General features: G+C 39.6%; 1 protein-coding gene across 1 annotated transcript in view; it reads left to right on the top strand.

Moving 5' to 3' along the window:
* Window positions 1-18,287, top strand: part of cdh16 (cadherin 16, KSP-cadherin) — a 33,016-nt gene extending 14,729 nt beyond the window's left edge. Inside the window, exons 11-18 of the mRNA XM_031324370.2 lie at window positions 5,385-5,461; window positions 7,786-7,977; window positions 12,241-12,482; window positions 12,618-12,748; window positions 13,927-14,166; window positions 16,600-16,716; window positions 17,358-17,474; window positions 17,736-18,287. Coding sequence (XP_031180230.1) covers window positions 5,385-5,461; window positions 7,786-7,977; window positions 12,241-12,482; window positions 12,618-12,748; window positions 13,927-14,166; window positions 16,600-16,716; window positions 17,358-17,474; window positions 17,736-17,836 — 1,217 coding nt within the window. The 3' untranslated portion in view covers window positions 17,837-18,287. The remainder of the gene's footprint in view (window positions 1-5,384; window positions 5,462-7,785; window positions 7,978-12,240; window positions 12,483-12,617; window positions 12,749-13,926; window positions 14,167-16,599; window positions 16,717-17,357; window positions 17,475-17,735) is intronic.
* The last annotated feature ends 928 nt before the right edge of the window (window positions 18,288-19,215 follow it).

A 19,215-nucleotide genomic window follows, 5' to 3' on the forward strand; every position in this document is an offset into this window, starting at 1 on the left:
TAGTAGGAACTTACGTTGGGAAGGAATAGAATAATAGAGATAAAGGTATCTTTTTAGGTTATCTTTGTCTACAAACAAAAAAGGTTGAAAACTTATTTATACCTACTTTTTTCTCCTGCTCCCTTTCATTATGTTTATATTGTAGACAAATAAAGACACATACTGTAGAAAGAAACAGTTCAATCAGGAGAGACAAGATGTTACAACAGATGATATGTGATATTTAAGTCTTGGTAGAAAGTCTTTGGCGCTTAGACTCTACAGGGAGATTTGTAACTAAGGGGCATCTGCCCTGAGCAGCAGCAAGATAAATGCCCCCATGGAGTCCAGACACTGATGATTCTGATGGAGCTGATGGAGCTGATGGAGCTGAAGAATCTGCGAAGACTGGCGTTGATGGGCAGGTGGAGGGGCGCATTGCCATTTATGATGATTTGCACTGAAATGACAGCTGACAACAACAGAGAGGAGAACAGATTTGAATAGCATAACAGCCGTGAACGTACTGTGCGCATGAATGTACTAAAGGCGGACAGAGAATCATATTTAAACAGAGGCAGCAGCAGGATATTAGGCTTACAATGTAGGTGTGTTGCTGAACTATTGGATAGATGAGAGCTGATGAGACCAGCTGATAAGATCATTTGAAAGGACAGCAAGAAATAATGAGTGAGTGTGTTTGTGATGATTGAAAGCAGATGAGTGAGAAATAAAGAAGCCCTAACTAAGCACGCAAAACTATAGTCTTTCTGACTGAACGTATGCTATAGCTTCATTAGCTGTGCTTTGGTTTTCCTAGCTTACTTCTTGGGGGTAAGCTAAATGAAGTATTCCAATGTAAACAATATGCATCTCTAAAATAGACTTTACAGGGCCAGTTTTCCAATCATCATCCCTGTTATATTACTGGTGATTGCGTGTAATACAGTACATAGCCAATCACAGTGTCCCTTAAATGTCAAGTCATAATGAAGAAATAGTGGGCAATCAGGCTGCAAGCTGGTGTAAGGACATTATGTTTAAGGTGCCAATTAAGAGGAGAGAAAGAAAAGAAAGCAGTGATTAAAAAAAAAACCCACACAATTATAAATCAGTTACTGTACTAGGGAGTAACATGAAGTATGGATATTCAATTCAATTTTATTTCAATTCAATTTTATTTATAGTATCAAATCATAACAAGAGTTATCTCGAGACACTTTACAGATAGAGTAGGTCTAGACCAAACTCTGTAGTTTACGAAGCCCCAACTATTACAGTGGTTGCCTCAAGAGCAAGCATTAGCCGTAGCTATTGCGACAGTGGCAAGGAAAAACTCCCTTTTTTGTTAGGAAGAAACCTCGGACAGACCCAGACTCTTGGTAGGCGGTGTCTGACGGCACCAGTTGGGGGAGTGGTGAATGGTGGCAATAATAGTCATAATAAAGATAGTGAAACAGTGATCACAATGGTAGTCGTAGTAGTTCATGTCATAGTAGGGTGCAGCAGGGCGTTACGGGGTGTAGTGTGGCACAGCAGCCTGGGTGGACGCGGTTGGACGCGGCAGGACGCAGTCGGACACTGCGGGGAATCGCAGAGCGTAGCAGGGTGTAGTAAGTCCATAGTGTCAGCTGCACCCAGGACCCCGGTGTAGGTGCCACCCAATTCCAAGGCGATGTTCTGGGTGAAGAAGAAGCAAAGGGACTCCGGGGAGAAAAACTCCCCAGAGCTAGGTTAGTAACAGGCATTTCTGGGATTAAGATGCACACAAAAGGAGACAAGTGAAAGAGAGAAGAGGGAACGGCTCATTGTGTCCTTGGAAGGAGCTTCCCACAGCAGTCTAGAGTTATAATAGCATAACTAAGAGAGGCAGGCTAAAGAGAGGGGCCCTGGACTGGGCTCGTACTCTCCCCTGCCGGAACGGGCTTGTACTTCCTGCCTCCCTCTACTCTACTCTACTATGCTGCAACTCCTCACTCCCTAACTATAAGCTTTATCAAAGATGATGGTTTTCAGTTTATTCTTAAATGTGGCGATGGTGTCAGCCCCCCGAACCCAAGTTGGGAGCTGGTTCCACAGGAGAGGAGCCTGGTAGCTGAAGGCTCTGGCTCCCATTCTACTTTTAGAGACTCTAGGAACCACAAGTAGCTCTGAGTTCTGGGAACGCAGTGCTCTAGTGGGACAATAAGGTACTAAGAGCTCTTCTATGTATAATGGTGCTTGACCATTTAGTGCTTTGTAGGTCAGGAGAAGGATTTTAAATTCAATCCTGGATTTTACAGGAAGCCAATGCAGAGAAGCTAATACAGGAGAAATGTGATCTCTTTTGTTAGTTCTTGTCAGAACACGTGCTGCAGCATTCTGGATCAGCTGGAGGGTCTTGAGGGACTTATTTGAGCAGCCTGACAGTAAAGAATTACAGTAGTCCAGCCGGGAAGTAACGAATGCATGGACTAGTTTTTCTGCATCGTTTTGCGAGAGGATGTTCCTGATTTTGGCAATGTTACGAAGATGGAAAAAGGCTGTTCTTGAGGTTTGTTTTAAGTGGGCGTTAAAGGATAGATCCTGGTCAAAAATGACTCCTAGATTTCTGACAGTAGTGCTGGAGGCCAGGGCAATACCATCTAGGGTAGCTATATCTTTAGATAATGAAGTTCGGTGGTGCTTGGGTCCCAGCACAATAACTTCCGTTTTGTTTGAATTTAACATCAGAAAATTGTGGGTCATCCAGGATTTTATATCTTTAATGCACGCTTGAAGTTTAGCTAACTGACCGCTTTCGTCGGGCTTAATTGACAGATATAATTGGGTGTCGTCTGCGTAACAGTGAAAGTTAATTGAGTGTTTCCTAATAATATTGCCTAGAGGAAGCATATATAAAGAGAATAGAATTGGTCCAAGCACTGAGCCTTGAGGAACGCCATGGCTAACTTTAGCGTATTTGGATGGTTTATCGTTAATATTAACAAATTGGGATCGCTCAGTAAAATAGGACTTAAACCAGCTTAGTGCGATTCCTTTAATGCCAACTAAATGTTCCAGTCTCTGTAACAGGATGGTATGGTCAATAGTGTCGAATGCAGCACTAAGATCTAATAAGACAAGTATGGAGACAAGTCCTTTGTCAGCAGCAATTAGAAGGTCGTTAGTGATTTTCACCAGTGCCGTCTCTGTGCTATGATGCATTCTAAATCCTGACTGAAAGTCTTCAAATAGACTATTTCTATGCAGAAAGTCACACAATTGATTAGCGACTACCTTCTCAAGGATTTTGGAGAGAAAGGGAAGGTTAGATATAGGTCTATAGTTGGCTAAGACCTCAGGGTCGAGGGTGGGTTTTTTCAGAATAGGTTTTATCACAGCTACTTTAAAAGACTGTGGTACGTGACCCGTTAATAAGGACATATTGATCGTATCTAGTAATGTGGTATTGACCACGGGTAGTGCTTCTTTAAGTAGCCTCGTTGGAATGGGGTCTAAGAGACAGGTAGTTGGCTTAGCTGAAGAGACCCTTAACATTAATTGTTGGAGGTCTAAAGGATAAAAGCCGTCTAAATAAGTATCAGGTCTTATCGTTCTCTCTAGCCCTCCTGCGCCCAATGGTGAGCCGTTAGAAGCTGTGGGCAGAAGGTGATGAATTTTTTCTCTAATTGTTATAATTTTATCATTAAAAAAGGTCATGAAGTCATCACTGCTCAGAGCTATAGGAATAGATGGCTCAACAGAGCTATGACTCTTTGTCAGCCTGGCTACAGTGCTGAAAAGAAACTTTGGGTTGTTCTTATTTTCTTCTATTAGTGTTGAGTAATAGTCTGATCTGGCATTTCTGAGGGCCCTCACTATCTTGCCAATCCACACGAGATTCTTCCAGTTTGGTGGAACGCCATTTACTTTCAAGTTTTCGTGAGATTTGTTTTAATTTGCGAGTTTGGGAGTTATACCAAGGTGCTAGTTTCCTTTCCTTCATCATCTTCTTTTTGAGAGGAGCAACAGAGTCTAAAGTAGTCCGTAGGCAGGCCGTAGCAGCGTCTACAAAGTTATCAAGTTGGGAGGGACTAAAGTTAACATAACGGTCCTCTGTTATATTAAGGCATGACATTGAGTTAAGTGCTGTTGGAATATCTTCCTTAAATTTAGCTATAGCACTGTCAGATAAGCATCTAGTGTATAAACTTTTATTTAATTTCGTATAGTCTGGTAGTAGGAATTCGAAAGTTATTAAAGAATGGTCTGATAATAAAGGATTCTGCGGAAATACTATTAAATCGTCAATTTTGATGCCATATTCTAGCACAAGGTCGAGGGTGTGGTTAAAACAGTGCATGGCCTTATGCACACTCTGACTGAAACCAATTGAATCTAGCAGTGAATTGAAAGCAGTACTAAGGCTATTGCTGTCAACGTCCACATGGATATTAAAATCACCTACAATAAGTACTTTGTCTGATTGAAGGACTACGCATGATAAAAACTCTGAGAATTCAGATAAAAACTCAGAATATGGACCTGGTGCTCGGTAAACAACAACGAATATAATTGGCTGTACTGTTTTCCATGTTGGGTGTTGAAGATTAAGAACAAGGCTTTCAAACGAATTATAATTTAGTTTAGGTTTAGGATTAATTAACAGGCTCGAGTCAAATATGGCTGCAACTCCCCCTCCTCGGCCTGAGCCTCGTGGAATTTGGGTATTATTATGACTGGGAGGAGTGGCTTCATTTAAACTAACATATTCGTCATGGCCCAGCCAGGTTTCGGTGAGGCAGAATAAATCAATGTGGTTATCTGATATCAATTCGTTTACCAATAATGCTTTCGATGACAGAGATCTAATATTTAATAGTCCACATTTGATTTTCCTATTCTGTTCTATCGTTGCAGTGGTTGTTTTAATTCCAATTAGGTTGTTTAGTATAGCACCTCTTTTGTTAGTGTTTTGTTTAAACGGTCTCAGTCGGGGGACAGACACGGTGGTTATGGGATTATGAATGGGTGATTGCTCTGAAGGGAGCACAGAGGGGCGTGTAGCGCTGTATCTCTGATTATTGACTTTGGGAGAGTGTGTCTGGTCAGTGTGCTTGTGGGAGTGTTTACGGGATGTAAACAGTCAATCAGAGGTCTGGATATGTAAAACAATGCAACAACGCAGGTTTCATAATGACTGTCACAAACAAAAGTCGATGAGCTTAGTGATCTAGTGAGTCAGTAGCTTCGCTGACACTACAGCGCCCAGGGGGATGCATGTATGCTCGCCTCTGGGGTGATAGATGATGTTGTCTGCATGACTCACGCATCAGGTTGTGATGAAAGCAAGATGATGTACTTGCTGTTCCTTCAGCATATTTAATGTGTGTGATAGGCTGACCCTGATTTACTAACAGAAGCTCTGATGATGTCCCTGGCAGGTCTTAACAGTTCGTGCACTGTGTTTGTGACGGTGCAGGATGAGAACAACAACCCGCCAGTCTTCTCCCAACATGAGGTACGAGAGCACATGTTCAAACAGACACAGAAACGCTTCTGATGCAACAGACTGCTCAGGACATGATGAACAATTCTTTTTTGGAAAACAACATCACAGGTCATCATAAGCAGCTATTGGACTATGGACTGTGAATCCGCTCTGCAGGTCACAGATCCAATTTTCCTGGCAGGGAACTAGATATGCCCTCTAGTCTCAGGATTATAGCGATGGCACCATGTTATTAGAGGAATTGTATTCAGTTCTTTGTACTCAAAGTGGACTGTGTTTCATCTGATAAAGCTTTCTTTGGAGAGTAGTTTCCACTCATTTGTTTATTGTCAAATCTACATCATGACTGCACATTGAGACTCAATGCCATTAACCTATTAGAAATGATGTGCTTGAAAGTTGGCTGTAAAAAGGTTATAGTTTTTATCCTTAATCATGAAGAACAGCAGCTGTGGTCAGAGTGTGCTTTTGTTAATTACAATAGATTCCAATGCTGACAGGTTTTCACAGCGGAAAAAGATAAATAAATAAAAAACAGAAAATCTACAGAAGCTTCTCTGTGGTGATGTTTTCACTGTAGAAAATAAAAAAATTTAAAAAAAATTGAAATTTATTGTACCACTCACAGCATAATCTACTTCTTGTTTACAGCCATCTTTAAAGCCTACATGAGCTGAGTCTGCACTCCCCACAAAATGACTTTGGGTGTTTAAGATAAGCAATAGTGGCCCAACACCCCTCGTTTGTTATGGCTGGGGACTATGTCATTCCCCATCTCTTTCTCTCTCTCTCTCTCTCTCTCTCTCTACTATCACTTGTCTAATGAAAGAATAACATGCACAAATATTAATTTAAAAAACATAAGCAATTGTGTTAATCCAACAGTCATTTAGTTACATTTTCTATTGCATCCTCATTTATGTTTTTGCAATAACAAAACATGTTTGCGAACTAACGCCAACATCTATTTTTTATCTCGTAGTGATCCAGTTGATCATTAATGCTGCAGCCACAGGCCCAGCATGAAATGTGACAGTGGTTTCCCTCATTTTGGCGTAGCTGCTGGTGTGAAAGAAAAACGTTTTAAAGAAAGGCAGTTTAATCCCCTCACTTTTCTCCCACACGTGCCACATAATAGAAGAGAAAAAAAGTCATGAGGGCTGGGCGTTACATAGGAGAGCCATCATGCTGTGATAATGGGGAACCAGTCTCGAGTGGTTCTCTCTGTCAGACCCCAGTGACACTGAAAGGCTGCACAGACATTAGGGGCTGAGAAGGAACATTTCATTTTGAGCAGGGAGAAAAGGAACTGCCTTCAAATGTAACAGTCGGAATTGGCTGTAGATCTTCTTTTAGAGATACGTATCCAGACCTTTAACAGGAGACAGTATTGTTGAATACAGGCTTGATAAAAGATAACGCAGTATTTTTATTTTTATACATCTGTATCTGTCGTATTCTTTATGTCCTTGCTCCAATCAGACACTTGGGACACAGGATTATAACCACATATTTCAAACATTGCAGAATGCTCATTTTCAAGCTGTTACAAATAAATGTGCACACTTGCTTAGGTAATTGCCACCACCACACACACACACACACACACATATATATATATATATATATATATATATATATATATACACACACACACACACACACACACACACAGAGGTGGAAAATGCTCTTGAGCAGGTCACGCCTGAGAAGTGCAGCTTTTTCCATGGCAATGTGAAGGCAGCACTATAGGGGGGGATGTGGGAGGCGAGTGGTGACAGGGCTGGGTTCAGCGACTCTGTGGATGGGGCAGCCAGATCAGAGGGATGGCTGCTTCACTAGAGGACATCTGTGAGTGGCAGATTAAACAGCTGTCTAAACACACAGAGGTGTGTGAATAAAGGTTAGCTAACACCGGGAGGGCAGGAGGGGGCTAGCATATACTCACATGTCACAATTCTTTTCTAAACATATCAGGATTGATATTGTGGCCAAAATCCAGTATCCCTCGGTCGCTATGAGCAATAAAGTCATGTTTTATAATAAGAATGAGTAATAATTAAATGCTCTATTTTTTCCCATTATGTTTTCCTATTATTTCTTCTGTTTTTCTTGGGAGGGGGGAGGTTTTCCTTGAGAGGTTTTTCTGTCAGTGAGGTTTGAAATGAGCTGAAATCTGTGAAGAAAATTGCTAATTAGATTAAATTTTATTATAATTTGTTACTATACATGCACTCTTGGGTGCTTTTTTTGCAAGAGTGTCTCAAATGTAGGGTTTGCTTTGGGTAATCATATTATATATGATTATATATTTCCCATTTCCGTCCTATCAGTATGGGCCCTTTCACATTCCAGAGGACGCTCCAGTGGGCACCACAGTAACAGCTGTGCTGGCAGGGGATGCAGATGTTCGAGGAGGAGACAGCTGGAAGGTGGATTACCGTTTAGAGTCTGGGAACGAGGAGGAGGTCTTTACCTTAGTGACAGACAAGCAGACCAATGAGGTCTCACTCATCCTTTCAAAGGTAAACAACACAAACCATGCTGCGACCTCTGTACACACACACATTTGACCGCCTCATTGATTATATACCACAAAGATCAGCTCAAGATTCAAGTCCAAATGAAACTGATATGTTAATTGTTTTCTTTATCCTGTTTAGGGTATGAGAGTACAAACACATTTTTCCTCTCAGGAGCACAAATATTAATGTCAAGGACAATTTTTGGCATGATGGCTTGTGTCTGTCTCTGTGTCTGTGCAGTCCTAAGAGATCATTCAGTAGTGTTGGATTAGCAGTGACATATAACTCAGGTCATTTTAACAAGAACATGGTTTTACATCACAGTGTGTATATTTGAGGTACTGGCAGAAAGGTTGGAAAAGAATATTCCAATATGTCAATACTTCAGTCGGACACGCCTCAAAGAAAAAAAAGAGTCCAGGTGACAATGGAATTTTTTCGCCCAATAATCTCTCCTGTCCCTGGGGCTCATCACCCTTCGCCTGCCCCGTATAATCCAGCAGGACGTTTTAGGGATGCATGAGGGAATGTGTGTGTGTGTGTGTGTGTGTGTGTGTGTGTGTGTGTGTGTGTGTGTGTGTGTGTGTGTGTGTGTGTTTGTGTGTGTGTTCTAATGGTCTGTAAGTGGGCCAGGCAGGAGACAGTCTATTATTTTCAACCTCTCTGTGGGAGTTGACGAATGTGATTGAACTGTGAGCTGCACACGCTCCGCTGAGATAAAGCAGATGTCTAAAAGCTAAAAATGGATCTCGTATTATTTCCGATTCACACAAGAGGACTTCTGTTTTTTGGAAATTATGTTACACAGATTAAATTCTTGTCTCTTTCATCAGCTGTGTCTAAAGCTCGTATTGACCTTGTGAAACGTAACTGTAACTTACTTTGTATCAAGGAATACTGTTGTTCATTTAGCTCACTTTAGTAAAAAAATAAAAATAAAGCTTAAATCCTTCACAAGTAAAGCCCCAGTGGATTAAAATGCACTTGAGCAAATCCTTTTATTCATCGTGTTACAGTATAAGGTCAGAGCCAGAAGGCAGACACATTTCATTATTAGAAATTACACACTGTTCACAGCCCAAGTGAATAATTAGATTGTGTGAGCAGACACTAATGGCAGTTTATCGCACAGGCTAGAGGCTGCCGATTGAGGTAAATGTATAATGAACCAGGGGAATTGAGGGGAATCTAATCAGGTTGAGGAGAACAGGAAACGTTAGACATTACATCAAATATAAAACCATTTTGTTAGAGAAAAGATTGAATAAAACATTGTTTGACATTTATATGGATTGGAGCTTTTTGTAACAGTTCAATTAATCATGTAAATGTAATATTTACCTTTAATGAATTCATTCAAAGTTATCAGCAAGTAAATCCTTAAGACATATTTATCCATTACTAACTACAGGTGTGAGTCGTCAGTTTAAAGTGCAAATCTTGTAATGTAAGAAAACTGAATCATATGAGAATGATCTTAGCAGGAATAATAGTGTAACTTTAATGGTAGGTAACTCTAATCACTTCAATCATTGGTATATGTATTATTACACAAAGATTTGTTATATGCTTCATTTCAACTCAGACAAATGCTTTAAAGCTATAATATGGCTCACATAATAACAGAATAGCGGCCTGTATAACGGCTGAGCCAGCAGCACAGACCTGTGTCTTGAGAGGAGACAGGTCAGCAAAGATTCAAACAAAATAGTTTCTTGAGTTTGTGTACTTAACTGGGACTAATTGTCATGAATCTGTCCACCCACGACATTCTCACTCCCAACTTGTCACATACAGATGCTTGATTAGGACCCCTTGGCGTGTTTTTGGCGCTCTGTGTACCCCTTCGGCTTCATTTTGTAACATGCAGGGTAGGGTTAGGTTTAGGGAGCAAAACGACTTGGTTAGGTTTAGGAAAAGATTGTGGGTTGGGTTAAAATAAGTATGTTTATTTACGTGACATTAGTTAAGTACGTTACGTAAGTTAGTTTCGTACGTCAGTTAAAATCAGTCAACGTTGACTTGGTTTCACACGGGACACGAACAGCGGTGTCCGATCTTTTTATGGACATAAAAGCTCATGTAATGGTAGTATTTAAAGTGGCTATGATTAGCATTAATGAATCAAATGGCTACTTGTATGTGAAAGGGGTCACTGGTAATGACCACCTGCAGTTCTCATCAGCTGTATGGAGCTTCTTAGCCACTTCCAGTACATTGTTTTGGTTTTTGGCCCGCAACTCTTCTGTCTTGGTTCACTCTTATTGCTCGGTACGCTACCTGCTCAGCAGCAAATGGCAGACAGACACCGTTTGCGACTAGTTGGTGAACATAGTGAAGCGTTTCCCTTAGAGCTAAAAGGAGAGTGAATATTGGACTAACATTCATCAGGTGGCCAGAAACACAATTCCAAGTTAATGATGGTCCATATATGCCGGATGTGTAAATAAGCAACTGTTTGCTAACAAGTTTGCCATATCAACTTAAAAGGATATAATGTATCAGTGTGTCAGTTGTGTTTACAGCTTATTATCACTTCCCCCTAGTAGCCAAAAAATGCTGTTATCGTGGGTTAGAATAAAAATGAGTTTATTCTATTTTATCATAAAAAGAACAATCAGTACTAGTTAGTACTTATAAAAAAAAAAAAAAATACTTTTTATACTTATACTTAAAAAATGTTTTAGATAATAGCGGTTCACTGATACCTGATTCAGGGTATTTTTATTAAAGGTTTATTTAGATAGAGACAGATACAAAAAACATAGATAAGCTTAAACACTCATCTAATGTATGTATCATAGTGTTTTTAGCTGAAGCTAATTCATGACACATTGGGTTAAAAATAAAAATATAGATTAATGTTAAAAACGTAAAAAAGATGAGTAAAAGATGAATAAATCAAAAGTGGTATCATCATGTGAAGACTTTGAGTAATATAGTTGTTTAGATGACTATAGCCTCGAGAGAGGCCATGTACATGTTCTGGTGCACTGAGTAGTTTGATGTGTCACTTCCAGTAAACGGCAGTACTCATGCACCCGCCATGGTCTGCGTTTCTTCTCCCTGGCAACAGAGACGCACTCATGCCTGAGCAGCATGATATTCAGCCAGCGCTGGTTTAATAATGTCTTGTTCCATGGGCAGACAGAACACATTACAGGGTAAAACCTGACAGCAAATACAAGCTGCAGGATTCCGAAGATTACATTAAAATAATCAATACATTAGAGATTAAGATAAAATAAAACGATCCCTTCAGTTTGATTCTTTCGCCTCTAAAATTTGTGAAATCTATAAATGTATGACAAGTATTCTGCAAACACTATCATACCTGCAGTTAATCTTTCCATACCACCACTATGAAACTACATTTGTAATACTTCATACAAAGTCAACAGGTCACAGTTACTGTTTTAGTGTAGTTCAATCATTTTTATATATGGGTCCATTGAACTTCAATGGAATCTTATCACCTGAAATCTGCTACTGCCAATGTTGCTTCAAAATTGGACCCAAATATAGTTGACACGTAAAAGTGCTAAAGTTTAGGGATAGATTTATTTGTTTAAATGTGATTTTCTTTTACAGTCTTTCACACTCAAAAATGTATATCGAATACACTGCAACCTTAACATAATTTCATATATGTTCTATGTTCATACAAAACAGTGTATCGAGCTCATATAGGGGTATTTATCGCATTGTCACATACAGTAGGAGTTGCTCTCTGTGCATCGTCATGGAAAATGTTTTATGACAAAGTGAATCAATTGTCTCATCTCCCTGTGACCAGTGTCTGGCTCATATTGAAAATACAGCAAAACTCTGCCAGGAAATCCAGTTTCCTTAGTGAGATAAGGGGACTGAACACAGGGGACTGTTCTGTGTCCTTCTCCTTCTGACAAAGACGACATTCTGTTTTTCTTCATTGTGTGGGCGTTTGACTGACAGATTGCCTGTAAAATGTAATTGAAGCAAACAAATTCAACTACTTCCCTTATATTTATTTCAATTGGTGATACATGAATAATTTATTTAAAAAAAAAAACGTAATTTCCACTAATCCGCTTGGTTTTATGCATTGTATTGCAACAATGTCCTGGTTACTGCGGATGTCACTGTCAACCGTTTTCATTGGGAATTATTTTCTACCAAAGATAAAGCAGAGTACCTAACCAGAAGGTATTCTCTGGAAAGGCACACTGCAGTTGGGGTTTATAAATGTGTGTGTAATTTCGTGTGTCTACGTATGTTATACAGGTCTTGGATTTTGAGCGGGAGAGTGAGTACATCCTCGTGCTCAGTGCTCAGAACCCAGTGGCTCTGGTCCGTGGCCGATACGGACCTGCATCAACGGCAACAGTCTCCATCTATGTCGACGATGTGAATGAAGGTCCAATCCTGTCTCAAAGCCATTATGAGGTGACTGTCAGAGAGGGCGAGGAACCAGGACGGGTTATCGCCACCATCCGAGGTTACGACCCTGATTCTCACCCAATCAGGTGAGCCTAAGAACTGATGACTGCTGTAGGAATATTATTATAATAATATATAATAATAGTATTATATTAGTAATAATAATAATTATTCTAGTTATAAGTAATTATTATGAGTCGCATGTGTTTTGTTGCGTGCAGATATTCTCTTCAAGGAGATACCAAGAAATACTTTTCAATAGGAAAGTATTCTGGTGAACTGAAGACGGTGCAGGCCTTGGACCGAGAGGAGAACAGCACATACACCATGGAGGTCATTGCAGTGGATGGGCGTAAGTTCATTTTCTATATAAATATATATATATATATATATAAAAAAAAAAAATATATATATATATATATATAAATGCCACACAACTATTTGATTAATTAATCATTTCCAGTGAATCATAAATTAACCTACATTTCATTTAAGGTTCACAAATATCAATAATACACATTTTATTTGATTTGTGGATTTCTATACATATATTCTTCAAATGTGACAAGTCAAATAACCGTTATGCAACTCCAAATCTCATATTAATTGACAGAAAAATACTGGCTACACATGCCTACACTTACACACATAATGTAAGTCAATGCACACATATACAGACAAACAGACAGGCGTATTTGTTTCGCAACGTGCGCGTAAAAGCATGGCGAGGTATGTACAAACAGGCCGCACTGAGGTAAAAGCTCAGACTGCCTGTCGCGGGAACTGAAAATGGCAAATTGCGCTTTTCTGTGTCATGCATATGCATTCATGGGAGGGTCAAGGGGAAAGTGGGAGTTTCCCATAAAGAGATGGGAGGAGAAGCGTAAAAGTGCGTCTAATTATGTATTCCGTGGTATGTACAAAAACCGCCCGTGAAAGCGCACCTCTACTTAGCGGTGAAAATTCTCCGCCTCTTAAAAGCAGGTGTAAACCAGCCGCAAGGTTTCCTCGCATATGCCTCCTGGTGAAATGGCAGCAGTAATCCAAGCAAGACGAAGACAGGCCAAGGAGACGAGCTGAAAATATTTTTGCCACAAGGATCACACTTTTTCAGTTGAGTGAACACGAAATCATTAAGCGTTACAGATTAAGCTGCCATGCAATATTACAGTTACTGAAAGAAATCAAAGATGACATTGAATCTCCGACTCAGCATTCACATTCCATTCCAGCAGTTGTTAAACTCCTCGCTACATTACAAATATTGGCATCAGGATAATTTCAAACAGTCATAGCATCAGCAGTGGGAATATCACAGTCTGCACTCAGCCGTATCATAGCACCAGTACTTAACGCTTTGCTACAGCGCACTAGTCAATACATACATTTCCCCACCACTAATGCCGAAATAACAGGCATCAAGCAGGATTTCTTTGACATCGCCCATTCAATTGCGCTTTTAAATGTACGCAATCCAGCACCTCATCTCTATTTGTTCGGGGGCACATCTTGACGCTCTCTTGTATTTAGGAAACTCTTCCTTATCTGCATCCACCCTGGTGACTGTCCATATCCTGGATGTGAACGACAACAGTCCAGTGCTGGTTGGAGACTATTCCTGGAAGTACCTGTGTACGCCTCGATGGGAGGACCAAGCTCTGGTGCTGGCCTCGCGGGACAGTGATGGGCCACAGCACGGAGGACGACTCAACTTCTCCCTGCGCAGTGATGCCACAGTCCGGCGTAACTGGAAGCTAACACCTATTAATGGTGAGGTGTACGCAGATTACTTTACTTTACCTGGTGGTTTATGAGTCACGGTGAAAAGAGAAGTCACAAGGTCACATTGTTAGGAGAAGCCATCCTAAGGTAACTTTCTACGTTGGTTTGGTAAGTTAAACAAGCTGCGATTAATTGTAGCCAAAAATCAAAAGTGCACACATTTATAATAAAGGTGTTCGATCAGGTGTTGCAATTATCAATTATGCTTAAGTACTTTGGTCTTGTTCTGGTTGCCAACATGGTCATAAAGCCAGCCAGAGTGCAAAATGAATTTAATTATCAGCCCATATCAGAATCCTAAAGTCCATCACCCTTATTACTTTAAATCATTTTATTACTTTAATATGGACAACTTTATACAGTATCCTATAGTTTGAGATGGTTTAAGATGGATATGTGAACGTGTCTTCTAGTATTGTCCAAGCAAACTGCCAAGTCCACTTTCAAGAATCAGCATGCTTCTGAATAATGTAGAGTAAGGAAGTTCATTTATTGAAGACAGGTTGATGTCATTCAGCCACAAGGCTGTGCAGTGTGACATCACTGATGAATTGATTTTTAAATACAGCCTCTTCACCAGAGTGTGCTAAATGTTTTGAGTTACTTTGACTTATATGAATTAAAATAGGTGATACGCCATCCATGAAGAAAGATCGTCAAGGAAACAGAGTGATCTGGCCCTGAAGATGTGCAAATTACCCTGTTCTATTTTCTTCCTGCATAATTTTGTCAGTCCTATCTGGGAAATGAGGTATAATGTAATTATCCTTTTTTTGCCGTTGCAAACTGCTAGTGTTGGGCTCATTTGATGCAAACTATTTATCGCAATGACGCCTGTCAATAAGCCATTCAAACAGCTCAACCACTTCCCTCTCAGGTTTTTTTTTTATCTCCCTCTTTCACTCCCCTGTTCCTGTTGGTATTGATTGAGTCAAGCTGTAATTATATCTTCTGTGTAATTTCTTTGGCGTCATCGCTGGGTTCCTGACAGCTAATGGAGGCTAAAAGAGGATTCTCCCAGAATGCTTTGCACCTGGTCACAGCAAGTAATGGTCGTACCAATAAAATGTGTACTTAAGCCATTATAATGTCTGCTGTAGAGTTGCACAGTTTGAGACAACCTTTCATGAAAAGAAAAACGTGTGTGTGTGTGTGTGTGTGTGTGTGTGTGTGTCATAGCCATTCATCTCAAGTCTTGAGTGACTCTCAAATGTACCATTTTTAAAATAATTAGCAGTTCTTTACACTGCAGAAATCAGTTAATGAGGCAGCTCATTCTATTTCACTTACGTCCACTCTTAATGGCTGTCCATAGCAGTAAGAAGATAAATGTGACATATCCAGTCTTTATGTAATGCATTTAATAGCATTTTAATGAAAACAATCTTTGTTGGTATCACAATCATCCAAAATAGTTCTGCGTAGATACGTGGTCACAGATCCAACCTGGGAAAATGTCACATATGAAGCGTAACAGTGTAGATAGAGGATAAATTAACAGCCTGCACAGCTCATGTTTCCCTGACTGACGAATGGAACATGAAGGGGAATGATGGGAAGGTGCGAGCGTGGAGTTTGAGACCCTCCGATAAGGGTTCAAACAGATTGATAAAACAGTTCTTTACGGGACAGGGCTTTTACGTCATGCAGCCAGGCGTGTATTTTAGACTGATTTACAGAGATTAGATAAAGAGTCACACACTCCAGACCGCTCCATGCACAGCTCCATCAGTCTCTCTCATTTGGTGTGTTGTGTAGTTATACAGCTGTATGCATGTGTTTTTGCTTGATTTTTGCTCCTTGTAGAAGAAATTGTAAAATAATGTAAAGCCATACGTCATTGACATGTGTACCAGTATTTCAGTGACTGCTAAAAGATGTTACAAAACATTAAGCTTAATTTAACACTTTTCAGAATTCACTTTTCTATTCTGTGATGAACCAAACTGGTACTCAGTTGTACAGGGAGCGTTGTTTTTTTCTTCTTCTTCTTCTTATGACCAGACATTATGAAAACAATGCTTATATCATTGTGCTTGTGTTTCTCAATCCACTAAATACAACCACAAGTACCACGCAGCAGTCATCAAAAATACAACAGACTGCAGTTGTGAATTTAGACCTTTTGTATAGGGTGCTGCCAAGTTATCACATTGAGCTTTGATGATAAGTAAATGTAATGAAATGGTGAAAAGGGGCGCCCTGGTAACTCACCTGGTTGAGCGTGCGCCCATATAATAAGGCTCAGTCTTTACCGCAGTGGCCAGGGTCAGCGGCCAGTCTGACCCGCCGCCCTTTGCTGTATGTTGTCCCCCCACTCTCTCCCCCCGAGAAAATGTTTTTGTCTAATGTGTCATTTTATAACACAGTTGTAATTAACAGCACATTTTTTACGTGTCATTTATGTGTTTTGTCCTTCAGATACTCACACCAACCTGTCCTTAAACACCCCATACCTGGCCCCTGAGGTCTACACTGTGCCCTTCACCATCTCTGACAGCAGCTCTCCTCCCAGGAGCACCTTCATAAACTTGCCAGGTAATGCCGACTCTCCTGCTGATAAGCTAAAGCGATCACAGGGAGGTTATGGGACCAGAGTGTTGGAACAATCAATATAGATCAACCCCTGTGTGTGCCAGCTTGTCCTCACACTGTTCTTGTTTAATAATGATGCAATGGAGTTTTACAAATGATTTTTCCAGGCTTGTGATTACACAGCTCTCTTAAGACTGTGCTCTGCCCAATACAGACCAGACAAGACCTTATATACATAGCACAAAACAGCACATAACTTCTTATGCACAGGTTAGAATAAACTATGTGGTTAAGGGAATAATGTGTGTCGGTGTTGCCTCCTTCTACATTCAGTTTTCATTTATGATATATAACAAATATAGTCATATGTACGGGCAGGTAATCAATTAACACCTTTACCCTGTCAACTGTACAGAGTTTATATGAGTTATTTTCTGAGGTCTCAAATAAATCTTCCATTAATATTTAGTTGAGAAGTGTTTTTGGTTGTGTTTATGATTTAAAATTGTTTTGAATAATCTTGGCATCAAACATCAATCCTTAACATAACACAAATTAACTTTCAATGACTGGTATTTACTGTTTAGTCAGAACTACCCTCTTGTGTGAGTTGTTTTTATTTTCCCTTTTGCCTCCTCTGTTAGTGACAGTGTGTCCCTGCAACGTCAGAGGGAACTGCAAAATGGCTGCCAAGCAATTGCAGGGTATGCCAACTATTCAGTCTGCAGTGGGGATTCTGCTTGGCACCTTTGCAGTCATAGGTAAGCAGAGAGGCTGAAGGAAACACCGTTAATGCCACTATACCATGTAAACACATGCAATTGAGAATGCATCATAAGCTCCATTACAAGCTTTATAAAGCTAGTGTTTGGTAGTTTCTGCAGGGCATTTATACTGGATTGCATTTGATTGTTCAAGGCTTTGTGATACTCTGTGTCTAGTCATTATATTTTACAGACAAATAAGCAATAACATAGCAATGTTGTTGAATACCTCATTGCTTTTTTGTTTTTTAATTCCAGGGACTATCCTCATTGTTGTGTTCGTGAGATTGTCGTACCAGAATCCCAAACGGCCGAGCAAAACTAGCCAGGAGAGAGTTCCCCTGAAGATTTCAGTCTAAATAGGATGACACTGTATTGTAAGTCCTGCTCACTGCCTTGGCCAACTGGACCAATGTAACAATGTTGCTTTCAGGGCACTGAATTCATTAAGTTAATGTCTAAAAATGAATTTGTTTTTGGTTATTGGATCAAAGTTCAGATATACACTGACGTGAAAACAAAATATCAAGATACATATTAATCAAGACGTGTAATGTATGTTAAGTGCTTAGGCTTGTGCCTGGGAAATGATGTTGACTTGTGTTTTAGTTTGCAAACATTTTATTGCTGTAGAATATGTTTCAAAATGGTGCCTATTCACTAGAACAACAGTATAGGGCCATGGTTTGGAAAATTGAGAGATTTGGAGAATGAAGGCATAATATTAAAAGAGAAAAGTTGCTATGTTTCAAGAATAAAGTTGTAATTTTTTAGAAAAAAGTCCTTTTTTTTAGTTTAAAGTCATAATATTAAAAAAAAGTTGCAATATTTTTAAATGACTTTTTGACCTTTTCTTATTATGTCTTCTCTTAATATATCCTCGCCCTGGTCATTGAAATATGATGCTATATCCTTGATTCCTAATTACGATAAATTGTTACGAAACGATTGTTGTAAAACTATAAATCAGGAGAAATATGCCTGTAAATGCTTTGATGTGATTTAATCTAATTTAACACGTACATTCAGAATGAAAACATGTTGCAAGCTTCATAACTGCATAATTCCATTCCAGTTCAAATCTTCATATCGATTCTTTTGTTCTATTCATTTGATCCAAGTATAACTGTATATAAACCGTGCTTTACATCTGAGCCTCTCAAACCTGTAGCTATGGATTTGTCTCATTCACTCCGAATCTTTTCTTTTCTACCAGCTGGCTTCCACAATACAAACCAAAACACTTTTCTAATCCAATAAGACAGCCTGAAATTGTCCTGTATTTGTAATTGCATTAGCAGAGCGTTCCAGTCTCTCTTTATAAATGCTGACCCAGGCGACCTCACAGGCAAGCAAAGCTATATTCAGACCAAAGTGTTGCTATGAATAGCTCAACATTTGAAGGTCCACTAAATGGCACTCACCTAGCAGTGTCCAACACACTAATCACCTCTCATTCACAAAAGACAAAGCTTTACAAATTGAATAGCTGCTACATACTTATTCATTAGCCTGCTGTGACAAAAGTTTAGTTAATTTGGAATAATTGTTCATACTCTACTGGCGAGGGGAAAATACTTACAGTCACAAAAATGTTCTCACAGACATCATATTTGACACTAATAGGTCAGAGGCTAAATGACGAATAACGAAATTTAATTTAACGGGTTTGCTTTAGAATAGAAATTAATCTAATGTTTAAAGCTAAAAGATGAGTGAATATTGAACATAAACATAA

This window comes from Sander lucioperca, chromosome 3 (assembly GCF_008315115.2).
Source record: "Sander lucioperca isolate FBNREF2018 chromosome 3, SLUC_FBN_1.2, whole genome shotgun sequence".
In the NCBI taxonomy this organism is placed as follows: domain Eukaryota; kingdom Metazoa; phylum Chordata; class Actinopteri; order Perciformes; family Percidae; genus Sander; species Sander lucioperca.